Genomic DNA, 18,937 nt, shown 5'->3' on the forward strand with positions numbered 1-18,937 from the left:
TTCATCTTTGTCTCATCTGTCAATAGGATGCTGTAATGGCTTTTTTAGATGTTATTTGGCAAACTCTAATCTGGTCTTCCTGTTTTTGTGGCTCACCAGTGGTTTACATCTTGTGGTGAACCCTCTATATTCACTCTTGTGAAGTCTTCTCTTGATTATTGACTTTGACACATAAACACCTACCTCCTGGAGAGTGTTCTTGATTTGGCCAACTGTTGTGAAGGGGTTTTTCTTCACCAGGGAAATAATTCTTTTGTCATCCACAACAGTTGTTTTCCATGGTCTTCGTGTCTTTTGGTGTTGCTGAGCTCTCCGGTGCATTCTTTCTTTTTAAGAATGTTCCAAACAGTTGATTTGGCCACACCTAATGTTTTTGCTATCTCTCTGATGGGTTTGTTTTGATGTTTCAGCCTAATGATGGCTTCACTGATAGTGACAGCTCTTTGGATCTCATATTGAGAGTTGACAGCAACTGATTCCAAATGCAAATGTCACACCTAGAATCAACTCCAGACCTTTTACCTGCTTAATTGATAATGAAATAATGAGGGAATAGCCCACACCTGTCCATGAAATAGCTTTTGAGTTGATAGTCCCATTACTTTTGGACCCTTAAAAACCCTATCAGCTGTGCAAAGGGTCAATCAAACGGAGGTCTCACTCTCCTGCAGTTCATCGTTTTCAAATTTTATAACAATTTCTGATGAAATTTCTGATGAAAAATTGTTATAAAATTTGAAACGATGAACTGCAGGAGAGTGAGACCTCCGTTTGATTGACCCTTTGCACTGCTGAGAGTGCCACCCATATTTCTTATACCGTCTGTGTATATATATATATATATATATATATATACATAACATAACATATATATATACACCTTGGAGTAACCAGCAGTTGATCCTATTGTATTTATTTTTATGCATTGCAGCAATAAACAAATTATTGTTTATCCAACCAAGTCGTATAGTATAGTATAGTATAGTTGTGTGTGTATATATATTTATATGTGCGGCACTTGTCCTTGGATAAAAGACGCTCCTATTACTTAAGGGTGGGGCATCTTTTTTCCCAGGACGAGTGCCGCACCCTTGCAATGCTATTGATTATTATGTGAATATATATATATTTTCGTGTGCATTTGTTATTGTCCTTCAGTACACGTTATATATAACCAATTGTGTTTAAAGCTACCGGGTCTATTAGCGCTGTCCATCTGAACTAGCTGCTTAGTGACAGCGCAGTACTGATTTCCTATTTTACCGCGTATCCTCTAGATATGTGACCGCCTGCGTATGTGCAAAATGTAACCACACCCAACGCGTTTCATCAGCAAATACATTGCTGATTCTAAGCTGTATTTTATAGTTGCCACAGCCAATAACATTTTAGACATACAGCACTTCTTTGTAAAGAGGAAACGTACATTAAAAGTAGGGGTGTGCACTGGCCACTTTTCGTGTTTTGGATCTGGATCTTTCTTCGTGTTTTGGATCTGGATTGGTTTTGCCAAAACCACCCTTCCGTGTTTTGGGTTCTGGATTTTGTGTTTTGAATCTGTATTTTTTTGAAAAAAAGCATAAAAACAGCTAAAATCACAGAATTTGTAGGTTTTTCTGCTCCTATGCTATTATTAACCTCAATAACCTTAATTTCCACTAATTTCCAGTCTATTCTGAACACCTCACACCTCACAATAGTGTTTTTATGTCCAAAAGGTTGCACCGAGGTAGCTGGATGACTATGCTAAGCGACACGAGTGGGCGGCACAAACACGTGACCCATCTAGGAGTGACACTGCAGTGGCAGACAGGATGGCAGTTTGAAAAACTAGGCCCCAAACTGTACATAATGCAAAGAAAAAAAAGAGGTGCAAGATGGAATTGTCCTTGGGCCCTCCCACCCTTATGTTGTATAAACAGGACATGCACACTTTAACAAATCAATCATTTCAGCGCCAGGGTCTGCCACACAACTGTGGCTGAAATGATTGGTTCGTTTGGGCCCCCACAAAACAAGCTGGCAATTAATGTGTCCCTGCACAAACTGGCTCTACGGAGGCAAGATGTCATCCTCATCCTCCTCATCCACCGATTCCTCACCCTCTTCAGTGTGTACATCCTCATCCTCACAAAGTATTAACTCGTCCCCACTTGAATCCACCACCACAGGTCCCTCTGTACCTTCTGGAGGCTGGTCTCCCTGGAAGAGCTGATAATTCATTTTGATGAACATCATCTTCTCCACATTCTGTGGAAGCAACCTCCTACGCCTTTCGCTGACAAGGTTCCCGGCTGCACTAAACACTCTTTCGGAGTACACACTGGAGGGGGGGCAACTCAGGTAAAATAGAGCCAGTTTGTACAGGGGCCTCCAAATTGCCTCTTTTTCCTGCCAGTACAGGTATGGACTGTCTGACATGCCTACTTGGATGCTGTCACCGATGTAATCCTCCACCATTCTGTCAATGGTGACAGTATCATATGCAGTGACAGTAGACATGTCAGAAATTGTTGCCAGGTCCTTCAGTCCGGACCAGATGTCCAAACTTGGTCCTGCCTGCCCTGCATCACCGCCAGCGGGTTGCTTAGGATACCTAAGTTTTTTCCTGGCAGCCCCAGTTGCGGGAGAAAATGAAGAAGGAGCCGTTGACGTGTCACATTCCGCTTCAGCTGACAGTGTGTTCACTAGCAGGTCTTTGCACCTCTGCAGGCTTGTGTCGGCCGGAAAGAGAGACACCACATAGGCTTTAAACCTAGGATCGAGCACGGTGGCCAAAATGTAGTGGTCTGATTTCAACAGATTGACCACCCTGGAATCCTGGCAAAGCGAATGAAGGGCTTCATCCACAAGTCCCACATGCCGAGCGGAATCGCTCCATCTTAGCTCCTCCTTCACTTTCTCCAGCTGCTTCTGCAAAAGCCTGATGAGGGGAATGACCTGACTCAAGCTGGCAGTGTCTGAACTGACTTCACGTGTGGCAAGTTCGAAGGGCTGGAGAACCTTGCACAACACGGAAATCATTCTCCACTGCGCTTGAGTCAGGTGCATACCCCCTCCTTTGCCTATGTCATAGGTGGATGTATAGGCTTGTATGGCCTTTAGCTGCTCCTCCATCCTCTGAAGCATATAGAGGGTTGAGTTCCACCGCGTCACAACCTCTTGCTTCAGGTGATGGCGGGGCAGGTTCAAGAGTGTTTGCTGGCGCTCCAGTCTTCGGCACGCAGTCGCTGAATGGCGAAAGTGGCCAGAAATTTTTCAGGCCACCCAAAGCGTCTCCTGCACGCCCCTGTCGCTTTTCAGAAAATTCTGCACCACCAAGTTTATTGTGTGAGCAAAACATGGGACGTGCTGGAATTTGCCCAGATGTAATGCCCTCACAATATTGGTGGCGTTGTCAGATATCACAAATCCCCAGGAGAGTCTAAGTGGGGTAAGCCACTGGGCGATGATTTCCCTCAGTTTCTCTAAGAGGTTGTCGGCGGTGTGCCTCTTACTGAAACCGGTGATACACAGCGTAGCCTGCCTTGTAACGAGCTGGCGTTTCTGAGATGCTGCTACTGGTGACGCTGCTGCTGTTGCTGCGTAAGGTGATACATCTACCCAGTGGGCTGTCACAGTCATATAGTCCTTAGTCTGCCCTGTTCCACTTGTCCACATGTCCGTGGTTAAGTGGACATTGTGTACAACGGCATTTTTCAGGACACTGAGGACACTTTTTCTGACGTTTCTGTACAGTCTCGGTATCGCCTGCCTAGTGAAGTGGAATCTAGACGGGATTTGGAACCGGGGGCACACTACCTCCATCAATTGTCTAAATCCCACTGCACTAATGGCGGATACCGGACGCACGTCTAACACCAACATAGCAGTCAAGGCCTCAGTTATACGTTTTGCTTCAGGATGACTGCTGTCGTACTTCATCCTCCTCGCTAAGGACTGTTGGAGGGTCAATTGTTTAGTAAAAGTAGTGGTGTTCCTACTTCCTCTCTGGGATGATGAACGACTCCCAGCAGCAGCAACGGCAGCAGCGGCAGCAGTAGGCGTAGCAACGCAGGATCCTCCGGAGGAATCCCGGATAGGAGAGTCAGTCATGCCAGTGACATGGCCTGCAGGACTACTTCCGATCCTGACTAAGGAGGAAATTGACGAGGAGGGAGTTGACTGTGTGGTTTGCAGGCGCTTGGATACAACAGGACAACGGGATTTAGGTGTCCCTGGACTGCTTACGGTCTTAGCCAAAGTTTCTGAACTTGACAGTAACTTTTTATGAACGCGCTGCAGGTGCCGTATAAGGGAGGATGTTCCTAGGTGGTTGACGTCCCTACCCCTACTTATTTCACCTTTACATATGGTACATATGGCAAGACAGTTGTTGTCCAGATTTGGATAGAAATATTGCCAGACCAAAGAGGTGGAATGTTTGGTCTTCTGCCCAGGCATGACCGTGATGGGCTTTTTCATCCCACGGACAACAACTGTCTCCCCCGGAGCCTGATTTAAACAAACCACATCACCATCAGAATCCTCCTCACCAACTTCCTCCTCAGCGCCAGCTACACCAGTATCCTCATCCTGTTGTACTTCAACAGTGACATCTTCAATTTGCATATCAGCAAGTGGACTGTGGGTGCTCCTTTCAGCACTTGCAGGGGGCGTGCAAATGGTGGAAAGAGCCACCTCTTCCCGTCCAGTGCTGGGAAGGTCAGGCATCGCAACCACCACCACACTTGGACTCTCCTTGGGGATTTGTGATATCTTCTTAGAAAGCACAGTTCTTCGCTGTGCTTTTGCCAGCTTAACTCTTTTGATTTTTTTAGTCATGTGAAGCTGAACCACTAGTCATGAACATACTAGGGATCGACCTTAGCCGTTCCTTGCCAGTCCGTGTCGTAAATGGCATATTGGCAAGTTTACGTTTCTCTTCAGCTGATTTAAATGTCTTTTTCAAGGTCATTTTCCTGAACTTTGCCATTTGGGATTGTATGTGCCCTCTACTATGACATTGGGCATCGGCCTTGGCAGACGACGTTGATGGCATGTTATCGTCTATGTCATGACTAGTGGCAGCAGCTTCAGCACTAGGAGGAAGTGGTTCTTGATCTTTCTCTATTTTATTTGTATCGGAGAAGTTTGGTCCTCCATTTATGTTATATCAATTTGATATATACGTGCAGCTAAACACAGAAAATATTTTTTTTTTGGTTTGGACTGGAGTGTACTTTCGGGGGTTACAGCACCCTTAACGGTCAAGCCAGCCGGCCCTTTACTTATGACACAGGCGCACGCTTGGCACTACTTTGTTGATGCACGTGCGGCTACTGCGCACACAATTCACAAACACAGAAAATAATTTTTTTTTTGGTTTGGACTGGAGTGTACTTTGGGGGTTACAGCACCCTTTAACGGTCAAGCCAGCCGGCCCTTTACTTATGACACAGGCGCACGCTTGGCACTACTTTGTTGATGCACGAGCGGCTACTGCGCACACAATTCACAAACACAGAAAATAATTTTTTTTTTGGTTTGGACTGGAGTGTACTTTCGGGGGTTACAGCACCCTTAACGGTCAAGCCAGCCGGCCCTTTACTTATGACACAGGCGCACGCTTGGCACTACTTTGTTGATGCACGTGCGGCTACTGCGCACACAATTCACAAACACAGAAAATAATTTTTTTTTTGGTTTGGACTGGAGTGTACTTTGGGGGTTACAGCACCCTTTAACGGTCAAGCCAGCCGGCCCTTTACTTATGACACAGGCGCACGCTTGGCACTACTTTGTTGATGCACGTGCGGCTACTGCGCACACAATTCACAAACACAGTGTGAGGATACCGGGTGTCCTGGGTATCCTGGGGTTCAGGGATCACACAGTGGAGCAGGTTATAATGAAGGAATGATGAACTTTATTCATGGAGACACAGAAATTCAGCAAACAGTAAGCAGGGTTATATCATTACAGTCCACTCAGAGTTCAGCAAAGTCTTTTCCAGCTGCTGTATATCTCTTCCCTACCTGGTCAGCTGTAACAGGGAACACAGAGCTGCTATATATCTAAAGACACTGAGAGGGGACAACACCCCAACCTTCAGAGTCACACTGTAGTCACACACTATCCCACAATTCCTCTTGCTGCCCACCCTACTTCCCTCTCTCTCACTCATTGGTGGGCTCAGGTGTCAGTCGTTGCAGAGAGGAAGGAGGGCTGTAACAGGAACACACCTTTGCTGTCTGCTGCTGGCAAACTTCCTGTATGAGACATGCAGACTGAGGGTTTCAATTTAAGAACACAGAACTGGGTCATAACTCTTTTCAACATGCAGGCAAGTCCTAGAAGTCCTTTTCCCTTGTCTCCTCACATACCTCCCCCTTCTTAAATCGAGGAGACAGACATGGTCCCAATGTTGGAGTCCTGACTGTCGACTCGGCCCGAGGGTCTGCGAAGCTTGATATTTGTTTCCTCACATCTGGATAGCCCATCAGCATTGTGATGTTCTCGTCCCTTTTTGTGAGAAATGGAAAAGTTGAAACTTTGTAACGCCAGACTCCACCTCAACAACCTCCCATTTTCCCCCGAGGTTCTGTTTAGCCAATACAACGGGTTATGGTCAGTGACAACAGTAAATTCTTTCCCATAAAGATATGGTTGTAGCTTCTTTAAGGCCCAGACTATGGCTAGACATTCTTTTTCAATAGTGGCGTAGGCTATCTCTCGGTCAGCTAGTTTACGGGATAGATACACAATTGGATGTTCCCTACCATCTGCTCCAACTTGACTCAACACTGCCCCAAGTCCACACCCTGATGCATCTGTCTGCACAATAAACTTTCTGTTGTAGTCAGGGGCAGCCAACACTGGGGCTCGAGTCAGCAAGTCTTTTAAGGTGTTGAAAGCTTGCTCACATTCAACAGTCCATTCAATATTCCGAGCATATCTCTTTTTGGTCAAGTCTGTCAGAGCCTTGGCCACAGTGCTGTAATGTGGTATAAATTTCCTGTAATAGCCAGCGACTCCAAGGAACGCCCGCACTTGTTTTTGGTTGACAGGTTGGGGCCAATTGGAAATAGCCTCCACCTTTGCCGGATCAGGTCTGATAGCACCTCCTCCGACCCGATGTCCTAGGTACTGAACCTCAGCCATCCCCATTTGACACTTATCTGGGCGTATGGTGAGTCCAGCCTGTCTAATCCTCTTCAGCACTTCTGTCACCTGAATTAAATGCTCCTCCCAGGTATGGCTGAAGATGGCAATGTCATCTAAGTAGGCTTGGGAAAAGTCTTGTCACCCCTCCAAGAGGTCATTAACCATTCGCTGGAATGTGGCAAGGGCGTTCTTCATCCCGAAAGGCATTGTAGTCCACTCAAAGAGTCCTTCCGGTGTGATGAAGGCAGAACGCTCCTGGGCCTCTTTGGTAAGTGGGATTTGCCAGTAGCCTTTGCTCAAATCCAATGTTGAGACAAACTCAGCCCCTCCAATCCGATCCAGTAGCTCATCAACACGGGGCATAGGGTAAGCATCAGTGGTGGTGACTTCGTTCAATTTGCGATAGTCCACACAAAACCGTGTGGTCCCATCTTTCTTGGGAACCAACACAACCCCAGCAGCCCATGGGCTTTTAGATGGCACTATGACCCCCAAAGCTAGCATCTCCTCGATCTCAGCCTTTACCTGCCTCATAACACCTGGAGTCATCCGGTAAGCGACTTGTCGGATGGGCCTAGCACTCCCAGTGTCCACATGGTGGGCGGTCAGATGAGTTCGACCAGGTAGACAAGAAAACTGGGCCTGTTCAGCCTCTAAGATCCTCCACATCTCTTGCTGCTGGGCTGCATTCAACTGTTGTCCCACCTGGACTGATTCCACTCCTTTCTTCTCTTTAGCAGCTCCCAAAAGGTCAAGCAATGGATCAGTTTCTGGTGCCTCCATCGGAGGACAACATACCGCCATTGTTACTACTTGACGATCACGATAGGCCTTAATTCGATTTATATGGAAGGTGCGTAGGTACTTCCCTCCCTTATCCAGGGCAATCACGTAATTGACCGGCCCGGTGCGCCTTACCACGGTATACGGTCCTTCCCACGTAGCCTGCAGTTTGTTTCTTCGCACTGGGATAAGCACCATTACTTTTTGCCCTGGATGCAACTCTCGGTCTTGAGCATGGGCGTCATACCATTCCTTTTGTCTCTCTTGTGATTCCCTGAGATGCTCTTGGGTTAACTGTAGCAATCTTCTCATGCGGTTCCGCATATTCTCTACATATTGTAAAATGGGCTGCTGGTGTTCTTGGAAAGTTCCCTCCCAGCTCTCTTTGACCAGGTCTAGAGGCCCCCGCACTTTCCGGCCGTACAAAAGTTCAAATGGGGAATATCCAGTAGACGCCTGTGGGACTTCCCGATAAGCGAAGAGAAGCTGTTGAAGGGCTCTCTCCCAGTCCCTCCCCTCGGACAGCACGTAAGCTTGTAGAAGTCTTTTTAGCGTTCCATTGAAACGTTCACAGAGTCCGTTGGTCTGTGGATGGTAAGAGGTGGTCCGAAGAGGTCGAACCCCCCACTTTTCCCACAGGGTTTGCATTAGTTCACCTTGGAATTGGGGCCCTTGATCTGTGATGACTTCCTGTGGGTATCCAAGCCGACTGAATATGTCTGTTAATGCTTGCGCAACGTGTTCTGTGTCAATAGATGATAGGGCCACAGCCTCAGGATAGCGTGTAGCAAAGTCCACCAGTGTTAGGATGTACTTCTTTCCCGTATGACTGGGAATAGCTAATGGTCCAATTAGGTCTATGGCAACACGGGCAAAGGGCTCCCCTATAATAGGTAATGGGTGCAGAGGAGCTTTTCGCTGGGGCTTCCCGAGCCTCTGGCAGGTATTGCAGGTGTCTCGATACTGCTTAACGTCTCTAGAGATTCGTGGCCAGAAGAAATTCCGCAACAATCGTGCCAGTGTTTTACGGGTGCCAAAATGCCCGGCCGCTGGAATGTCATGAGCAAGGGCTAGTAATTGTGCTCTGTACGGTGTAGGTACCACCAACTGTTTAGTAGGCATTACTGTTTCCTGTCCAGACTGAAGAACGACCACTCGGTACAGCAATTCCTCTTCCCAAACTATCTTGCTCCCATCAGCTGTTTCCAACCCCAGGTCGGCTGCACTCCTTAATTTACTTAGGGAAGGGTCTGTCCGTTGGGCCTGTCGAAACTCGCTCCGGTCCACCTCCCCCAAGTCTAACTCTGATTCCAGTTTCTTGTCCAGTACTTCACTCACCATTGTGGTCGGGGTAGGTTGGTTCTGTTCTGAATCTGTCACCTGGGTCACTGCTCTTTGGGTTTGGCTCCGGGTCACCACTTGAACGAAGTGTGTCACCAGTCCCTGTCCCAGATCATTCCCGAGGATGACCTTGGCTGGTAGCCCCTTGAGTACTCCGACCTCCACGATTCCTTGATCAGCTCCCCAGTCGAGATGTATCTTGGCGACGGGGATATCGGTCTGTTGTCCCCCGGCGGTGGCAATTCGTACATACTGTCCAGGAATCACCCGGGAGGTGGGAATCAGGTCTGGCTCAATCAATGTGAGTGAGGCCCCAGAATCTCGTAGGCCCTGTACCCGCTGGTCCTCTACCAACACAGGCTGTAAGTGCCCCTGCATATTCTGAGGAGTTGCCTGCTCCTCCCCCAGAACCAGGTCTACAATATACACCCCATCCATCATCTCGGTCGCATCTGAATGGATGACCTCCTCGCAATAATCCTCCATGGGGTAACATACCACAGAGACTGGGGCCGGTCTAGCCCCAGGGAATGGCCCTCGCGTGCGTGGACAGTCCCTCAACAAGTGTCCTGGTTGATTGCAGCGGTAGCACTTCCGAGGTTCTGGGTTAGCCACTTTGAATCTGGGTGGTTGATAAGAAATGTTTTTGATAGGGCCTCCTTTACTACTATCATTTATGCGTGGTTCTCTGTCAGGGAGCTTCTCCGCTCGTGGGGTTCTTGTACCACCTGTTGCATTGAAGACTCTCCATTGGGGACGGTTAGCTATATATTCATCAGCCCATTCTGCAGCTTGTTCAGGCGTGCTGGGCTTCCGGTCTGCGACCCACTCCTGTATCTCTGGTGCCATCTTAATCATTAGTTGTTCTACCACAATTAGGTTGATGATCTGCTCCACGGTAGAGGCCTGTCTACCCTCGAGCCATTTTCCACAAGCTTGCCGTAGCTGACTGGCAAACTCTTGGTAGGAAGCAGTCCCACTTTTGCTCAGTGTCCTGAATTTGAGACGATAAGATTCTGCAGTGATCTGAAACTTAGCCAGCAATGCCTTCTTTATGCAGGTGTAGATTCCACATTCCTGGGAAGTTAGAGCCCTGTAGGCTTCCAAAGCCCTACCGGTGAGACTTGGCCCCAAGTACTTGGGCCATTCAGCTGGCTCTATCCCGTGCACTCCCATGAGATTCTCAAAGATCTGCAGGTGAGTGTCAATGTCAGTTTCATTCTCTCGAAATGTGGGAACATCCTTAAATCCCAAGCGCCGGTTCTCTTGTTCAGCCCCTCTGGGCGACAGCACAGTTCCGCTGCTAGTAGGGATTTGTACCCCTAATATTGCTTGGATCACTCCAGCTCTCTCTTGTGTAGTTGCACTTTCACCTAGTGCCCCCAGCCAGCTCTGTAGTAGGGCGGGAGTAGCGGTGGTTGACTCGGGTAACCGACTGGAAGTGCTTCCACTGCCTGTCGGTCCTTCTTCATCATCACTCAGGTGGTCGGGATCCTCTGGGTGTGCACGATCCCACTCCAACAACCGTAGTACCAGAATCTCCCGGGTGTCAGTCCCATTATAAGCAATTCCCTTCATCCTGCAAAATCCTTGCAGGTGCGGTTTCCGGGCTGTCCGGTAAAACTTCTCCTGCTCTCTCATGACGTTTTCAATTTGGCCGCCGGTTGCAACTGCTGACTCTCCATGCTGATATTCTCTGGTATTAGCGTTGCTTCTACTCACTCCCCTGGAATTACTGCAGGAACTGTGTGACGTCCCACCGCTGCCGCCAAATGTGAGGATACCGGGTGTCCTGGGTATCCTGGGGTTCAGGGATCACACAGTGGAGCAGGTTATAATGAAGGAATGATGAACTTTATTCATGGAGACACAGAAATTCAGCAAACAGTAAGCAGGGTTATATCATTACAGTCCACTCAGAGTTCAGCAAAGTCTTTTCCAGCTGCTGTATATCTCTTCCCTACCTGGTCAGCTGTAACAGGGCACACAGAGCTGCTATATATCTAAAGACACTGAGAGGGGACAACACCCCAACCTTCAGAGTCACACTGTAGTCACACACTATCCCACAATTCCTCTTGCTGCCCACCCTACTTCCCTCTCTCTCACTCATTGGTGGGCTCAGGTGTCAGTCGTTGCAGAGAGGAAGGAGGGCTGTAACAGGAACACACCTTTGCTGTCTGCTGCTGGCAAACTTCCTGTATGAGACATGCAGACTGAGGGTTTCAATTTAAGAACACAGAACTGGGTCATAACTCTTTTCAACATGCAGGCAAGTCCTAGAAGTCCTTTTCCCTTGTCTCCTCACACACAGAAAATAATTTTTTTTTGGGTTTGGACTGGAGTGTACTTTCGGGGGTTACAGCACCCTCAACGGTCAAGCCAGCCGGCCCTTTACTTATGACACAGGCGCACGCTTGGCACTACTTTGTTGATGCACGTGCGGCTACTGCGCACACAATTCACAAACACAGAAAATATTTTTTTTTTTGGTTTGGACTGGAGTGTACTTTCGGGGGTTACAGCACCCTTTAACGGTCAAGCCAGCCGGCCCTTTACTTATGACACGGGCGCACGCTTGGCACTACTTTGTTGATGCACGTGCGGCTACTGCGCACACAATTCACAAACACAGAAAATATATTATTTTTTTAACACTTGGGGGGAGCACCCCTGATGGACAGAGCACTACAGCACCCCTTTAGGACTGGGACACTGCACAGGACTTTGGAGTGGACACAGCCTCTATGGAGAACTGACTGCACAACACAGTCCAGCCAGCCCCTATGGACTTTGAAGTAGTGGACAACAGCAGCACTACACTACACTACACTACACAGCCCTAACTCCCACCCTCCCTCTTCACTGTCCACAGCCGAGTGAGAAAATGGCACCGATGCGGGTACCTTATATAGGATCCAAAACCCGCGAGACTCGGAAGGCGGGATGATGACGTTTTGCCTCGATTTCAGATCCGAGTCAGGCGGGAAAAGTCGAGCCTGACTCGGATCGGACTCGGATCGGGGGGGTTCGGATTTCAGAAATCCGAACCCGCTCACCCCTAATTAAAAGTTATACTAAACATTAAAACATAGGAAGAAATGCAGAGGAATATTTCGAGCGGAGCAGCAGGGTGTGATTAACCCTCGGTGGATGGACCTTCTGCACCAAGGACTTGTATATGTCCCTAATGAGGGTGTTGAGTCTGATATTGCTGAGCAGTAAAATGGCAGATGACGTCCAGGAGGAAAGCGCAGATTTTATTCTTCTGCATGTGGTAATAAGAAATATATATTAGTGTATTTATATAATGCAGATCTTCTGTACGAAATCATTTTCCACTTCAGAAACACCAAATGTATGTGGCTTTACCACCGCGCCGGACTCAAAGAAGCCAATGCCGTCGTCACCACCGCGCCTGACTCAGAGATGCCAATGCCGTCGTCACCACCGCGCCTGACTCAGAGATGCCAATGCCGTCGTCACCACCGCGCCTGACTCAGAGATGCCAATGCCGTCGTCACCACCGCGCCTGACTCAGAGAAGCCAGAAGCAAATTTGTACGCAGCGGCTGAGCAAAAATATGCAAAGGGCGCAGTCGGGATTTATATTGAGCTGTCTATCGGCGGCTTCTCAAATCCAAGTGACTGAGGGTCTGATTCATTACGGATCGCAACTGCGAATGCAATAGCGATTACGTGCGCAGTTCCATTGCGATAGTATGCTAATCCATTGCGATCGCTATGCCATCGCAGCACAACATAAGGACGCCCACTTTACCTTACACAAATCCGTAATGTTTAGCAAGACTGCGAAAACCATCGGTAACATCGGTACCATCGCAGCCTCACGCACATTTGCACAAGTTCTGACCTTACTCAGAAATTGCTAACTTCAGCGCACGCAGTGATTACACAAGCTGCGGCTAATTTATCAACGTCCCCGCAACGGCGTTCAAATGCACTGGCACGCCTGCATTTCGCTGACCATCCCCCCGGTCACCACCCACAAACGGCACTTCCTGTCAATCCCTCTGCTATGGGTCTGCGTAGTCACTGCGATTGCAGTCCCAATCACAGTGGACGGTTCGCAGATCAGTCGATAATCTGAGAAACCCTACGGAACGGAGACTGAGCCATTTTTACTGCACACGGGATCGCAGCCGCAGGCCGAAACACGCCCCAAAAACGATTGCAACACTCCTGAGTTTGAGTCCCCCCCCGACCCTGTTGCCGCCCACTAATGGTCCCTTACTGTCAGTCATTGTGAATAAATCCTCACTGCGAGCGACAATGGTAATGATACTTGACGTATGTGTAGTGCGACTCACACGCAAGCACAGGCCACCGACAATCGCTCAACTGCAAAAACATCGGCATTAGGCCCATCTCTGTATCAGACCCATTATGTGGTGTTGGTATATTAAACTAACAATGTTTATTGCATTACAGGTTGAGTCTCCCATATTTATTATTTATTTATTTATTACCAGTTAATTATATAGTGCACACATATATCCCACAGCGCTTTACAGAGAATATTTGGCCATTCACATCAGTCCCTGTCCCAGTGGAGCTTACACTCTATATTCCCTACCACATGCTCACACATACACACTAGGGTTAATTTACCTGCCAGTATATTTTTGGAGTGTGGGAGGAAACCGGAGTACCCGGAGGAAACCCACGCAAGCACAGGGAGAATATACAAACTCCACACAGTTAAGTCTGTGGCGGGAATTGAACCCACAACCTCAGTGCTGTGAGGCAGTAACGCTAACCATTACACCGTCTGTGCTGCCCATATCCAAAATGCTTGGGACCAGGGGTATTTTGGATAACGGATTATTCCGTATTTTGGAATAATTGCATACTATAATGAAAAATCTTGGGAATAGGACCCAAATATACACACAGAATGCATTTATGTGTTATATACACCTTATACACACAGCCTGCAGGTCATTTTATACAATATTTTCAGTAATTTTGTGGCTCAAGCAAAGTTTGTGTACATACATAAAATTCATTTATATTTCCTATACACCTTATACACACAGCCTGAAGGTAATTTTTATACAATATTTTTAATAATTTGTGCCTTAGACAAAGTTTGTGTACATTGAGCCATCAAAAATCAAAGGTTTCATTATCTCAGTCATGCCGAAATTATTCCGTATTTCGGAATATTCCGTATTTGGATATGGGAGACTCAACCTGTATCAGATAACCCGTTGGGTACAGTTATAGGTTACGTCGACCACGGCGCTATTTATACAGTCTTCCTCTCTGGATGCCATTTCCTGTTTCTGTGTAGTGTAACATAATAACTTTAACAGCTCAGAAATTCGAAGATAGATGAATAAAACAGATAACGTTCTCGTCTTCAGAGGGAATGATCTCAGAATAATTACATCACTTATCATTTATCACTGTGACTAAGGGGTCTGTTTACTAAGCCTTGGCTGGAGATAAAGTACCAGCCAACCAGCTCCTGTCATTTTTCAAACGCAACCGATGACATGACCGTTAGGAGCTGATTGGCTGGTATCTTATCGCCAGCCAAGGCTTAGTAAATAGACCTTACATTCGGTGCAATCAGACAGTAATGAGAGTTCTACACACAGGGCCTGATTCAGACCCGCTCGCTAAGCCGCCAAGGCACGCTTTGGGCGATAGTCGCCCTTTTGCGCATGCGGAAATATGCGCATGCATGCGTCACTCAGTGCGATCGGGAATCGTGCACTTGTAGTACACAGACTGAACGCTACTTTGAGTGGCAGATAGCGCCGTTTGTGGGTGGTAACAGGGGAAGGTGCTTGTGAACGGGGGAGTGGTGCTGTGAATGCAGGCGTGTCTGGGCGTCAAAACGGAGTTTTATGGGTGTGCGTCATTGTACACGTCACTTGGTTGTTTTTCAGCCTGCAGTGATCGCAGTGCTTGCGGCGGGGTAAGATCTACCTCAAGCGCTGCGTGCAGCTCCGACGGCTCTCGATGGTTCCGATTGTCCATACACTTCCCGGAGATGACGTGTGTTAAGAGAGAAAAGTGGGCGTCTCTATAACGGCGTGCATAGAAGGCGTCCATTCATCAGACAGTGCGATCACGGCATTTGCATACCCGGCCCCTTCTAGCTGCGTGAGAGCGCAGCTTAGCGTCCGGGTCTGAATGAGCTCCAATGTCCACAATTTTCATCCCCAGTTGATTTGTAAAACTTTTTTTTTTTTTTTTGTACCCTGCAGAGTTTCTACAAGGAAGTTGCGTTTCCTGTGCTCCTGGACGTCAGCCTGCGATATCCCGATTTTCCTGTCAGTGATTTAACCCAGAACAACTTCAGACATTACTACCAGGGATCAGAAATAGTTGTCGCCGGACATGTGGAGAGTAACGACGTGGATATTTTAACAGCGCAGGTCACTGCACAAGGCGTGAGTACCGGTCGTCTATCCTTCAGCTATTTCCTCTAAATCTGTCCCTATAAAGTGGAAAATCCAACTTAAATCTGCCGGCTGCAGCGACGTCACTTCCAACCAATGTGCTTGTGAGCTTGTAACCTGAATTTTACTACTTGTCACATTGCAATTGCTGTTGTGCATCATCCATTTACATGGTAAACTATATACAGTATATATAAAAACAAATGGACTGACTGACTAGTCAATGCCCAGCCTAAACCCCTGCACCTAGAAACATGAAAACATGATGGATAGAACTGGAGTGACGATGGGAATATCATCCTGCTGTGAAGAGAGGTTGGGAATGGGATATCACTAGGGACACACAAGTCCAAATTCTGCTGTGAAAGGGCCCAGAATTAGAGATGTACCCTAATGCCACTGCAGCTGCTGTGTGGGAATATGTACATGTCCCAGCGGGAAGCCGACGGACGAAATCCCCACCGCCGGCTTCCCGACAGTCTAATCCCGGCAAGGCACTAATAACAGGCGTCGAAATCCCGACGCCTGTCATTAGACCTACAGTGGGAGCCCGACGCCCGCCATAACGATCGAAGGTAAGCCGGGTGTGGACAACCGCGGGTTTTAGGTTAGGGGCTCCCGGAGGGGACTTAGGGTTTAGGCTAGGGGAAGGGGGAGGTTAGGCACTCCCCCGGGAGACAGGTTCAGGCAGTGGGGAAGAGGGGGTTAGGTTTAAGCACTTAGAGGGGGGTTAGGCAGTGGGGGGGGAGGTTAGGTTTAGGCACCCCTAAGGGAGGGTTAGAGTTAAGGGGGGGGGGTAGATTAGGGTTACTTTCATTTTAGAAGCAGTCGGGATTTCCACCCCTGCCGGGCCAGCACTGTCGGGGTTTGATCCGCCGGCGGGATTACACGCCGATTCCGTCCCAGCTGCCAGGAGATTTTGCGGAATAGTTTTTAGCTTCCCCACATCTGTAAAGCGCATTGCGGTACATGCGTTAGGAGGTGATAAAGCCTTCTTGCATAGATTTTGGTGTAAAAGGGGTTATTGCTGCGTCTCTAGAATGTATTAAAAGGCTGACCTTGGCGATTTCTCCAGCAGCCCCTTTGACTTGTATAAATTACGCCGCTATGGTGGCAAAGCATTATGGGGTACTAACACATAGCGCCATCTATTTGACACCAGCCTTGTGCCTGCGCCTTTGGACGCCAAAATTGGATCTTGCAGTTTCATCCCACACGCCCAGCGTGCCCCCGGTAGCAGCTCTGTATCGCATGGGGGGGGGGGGGGGGATGTACTAAGCTGTGAAAAGTGACAAACCAGCAGCCACTCAGCTCTCAACTGTCATGTTACAGGATGTGTTTGAAAAATGACAGTTGGGAGCTGAGTGGCTGCTGGTTTATCACTCTCCACTTTATCACAGGGAGGGCAGAGCTCACTGGAGAGCAGTGTGCCCCCGGCAGCATCTCTGTATCGCATGATGCGGTACAGGGAGGGCAGAGCTCACCGGAGACCAGTGGAATTGTAACACCTCTCCCGCCACCATCTCAAGCGCTAATGGTGCGTACACACTGGGCGATAAAGTGGACTTAACGATATCGTTATCGTTCAGTCGTCCACTTTATCGTCCATTTTTAATCCCAAAACGATAACGACGACGCGCGTTCCCGCAGGTCGTTCATCATCATCATCATCATTCATCGGGTTAACATGCAGGCCAACCTGACGATATTGTCAGGTTGCTGCATGTTATGGAATGGGGGAGAGAGCCCGGCGCTGAACGATATCGTTAATGATATCGTTCAGCGGCTGTGCTCAATGTCATGAACGACACTGGGGACACACTACACGATATCGCTCAGGGAGCATATCGTGTAGTGTGTACGCACCAAAAGACATCCCGCTGTGCCAAGTGGTGGTGCACTGAGAAAAGGGGCAGGTTACTAATACATTTACTCCATTGTACACAAGGAGAGATTGATCCATTGTACAAATGGTTTCTGTAGACAGAAAGTGTAACGGTGACATCGGAAGGCTGAATGTTGGTCCTGTCATAGATTGTAATAGACTTAAAATAAAAAAATCAGTCAAAATAAGTAAGTACTATAATCAATATTGTACATTATTTGTTAATGACATAAATTGGGAAGTTCAATCCTATTTAATCCTATGCAATTATTATTTAAAATGAAAACACAATTCGGCGATTCCTCTCGTAATGTCCGGTATTAAGTTTTCCATGTTCATTGCGCAGGTGTCAGAGCCGTTCTCAATGAAAGTGGAAACTCGCATACAAGAGGAGGACGGCACCACTAAGGAGCAGCGTTACATTTTTGGGGACTTCACAGAGAGACTGTGGGCTTATCTGACCATCGAGCAGCTGCTGAGCAAACAGTAAGATCAGGCGCCCACTGACAATAGTGACCCCATTGCGCATCTATAATGGGTGCAGGTGGTGACCCTGGGGCAATGGGGGCACACACACTACACCAATTACATTTACTGACCTAAATCTAGAGACATTATGATTTCTGTGCATGTACTGGCATGATTTTGTTGAGGGGGTAGGAGGTGACCTCCAATATACCCCCCTGAAAATAGCCTTCTGAATGGTCTGTAAAGGAGTCGTTTCCTAATTATAGGCTAATCTGTATTAATAAGGGGATGCCCCCCAAAAATCAAAATATATTATTAGTGTTATGGTAGGACTAGCCTGCACTGTACCATTGCCCCTTATACAATGCCCCCTGTAGCAGTGCCCCTTATGAAATACCCCCTCTTGTTGTATTGCCCCTTATGCAATGCCCCCTGTAGTTGTGCCCATATACATTGCCCCCCTGTAGTTGTGCCCATATGCAGTGCCCCCTGTAGTTGTGCCCATATGCAGTGCCCCCTGTAGTTGTGCCCATATACAGTGCCTCATGTAGTTGTGCCCATATACAGTGCCCCCTGTAGTGGTGCCCATATGCAGTGTCCCCTGTAGTTGTGCCCATATGCAGTACCCCCTGTAGTTGTGCCCATATTCAGTGCCCCCTGTAGTTGTGCCCATATGCAGTGCCCCCTGTAGCTGTGCCCATATGCAGTGGTGTCCATATGCCGTGCCCCTGTAGTTGTGCCCCTTAAAGTAGTGCCCCCCCAGTACTTACCTGACTCCATGCGGCTGTCGTCCAGGCTGTCGCTCCCGCTGCCGTGCTGACTGGATCTAACTTGATTCAGCAGGCGAAGCCGCGCAGGCTCCTCATGTTGCGGGTGAT

The 18,937-nt window shown here is 48.1% G+C and overlaps 1 protein-coding gene across 1 annotated transcript in view; it reads left to right on the forward strand.

Moving 5' to 3' along the window:
- LOC148473873 (inter-alpha-trypsin inhibitor heavy chain H3-like) overlaps positions 1 to 18,937 on the forward strand; it is a 136,613-nt gene that overhangs the window by 40,640 nt on the left and 77,036 nt on the right. The window contains exons 11-12 of the mRNA XM_088459328.1: positions 15,512 to 15,697; positions 17,938 to 18,077. Coding sequence (XP_088315454.1) covers positions 15,512 to 15,697; positions 17,938 to 18,077 — 326 coding nt within the window. The remainder of the gene's footprint in view (positions 1 to 15,511; positions 15,698 to 17,937; positions 18,078 to 18,937) is intronic.

The sequence above is a fragment of the Taudactylus pleione genome, unplaced genomic scaffold (assembly GCF_031769625.1).
Source record: "Taudactylus pleione unplaced genomic scaffold, aTauple2 ptg000905l, whole genome shotgun sequence".
Taxonomy (NCBI): Eukaryota; Metazoa; Chordata; class Amphibia; order Anura; family Myobatrachidae; genus Taudactylus; species Taudactylus pleione.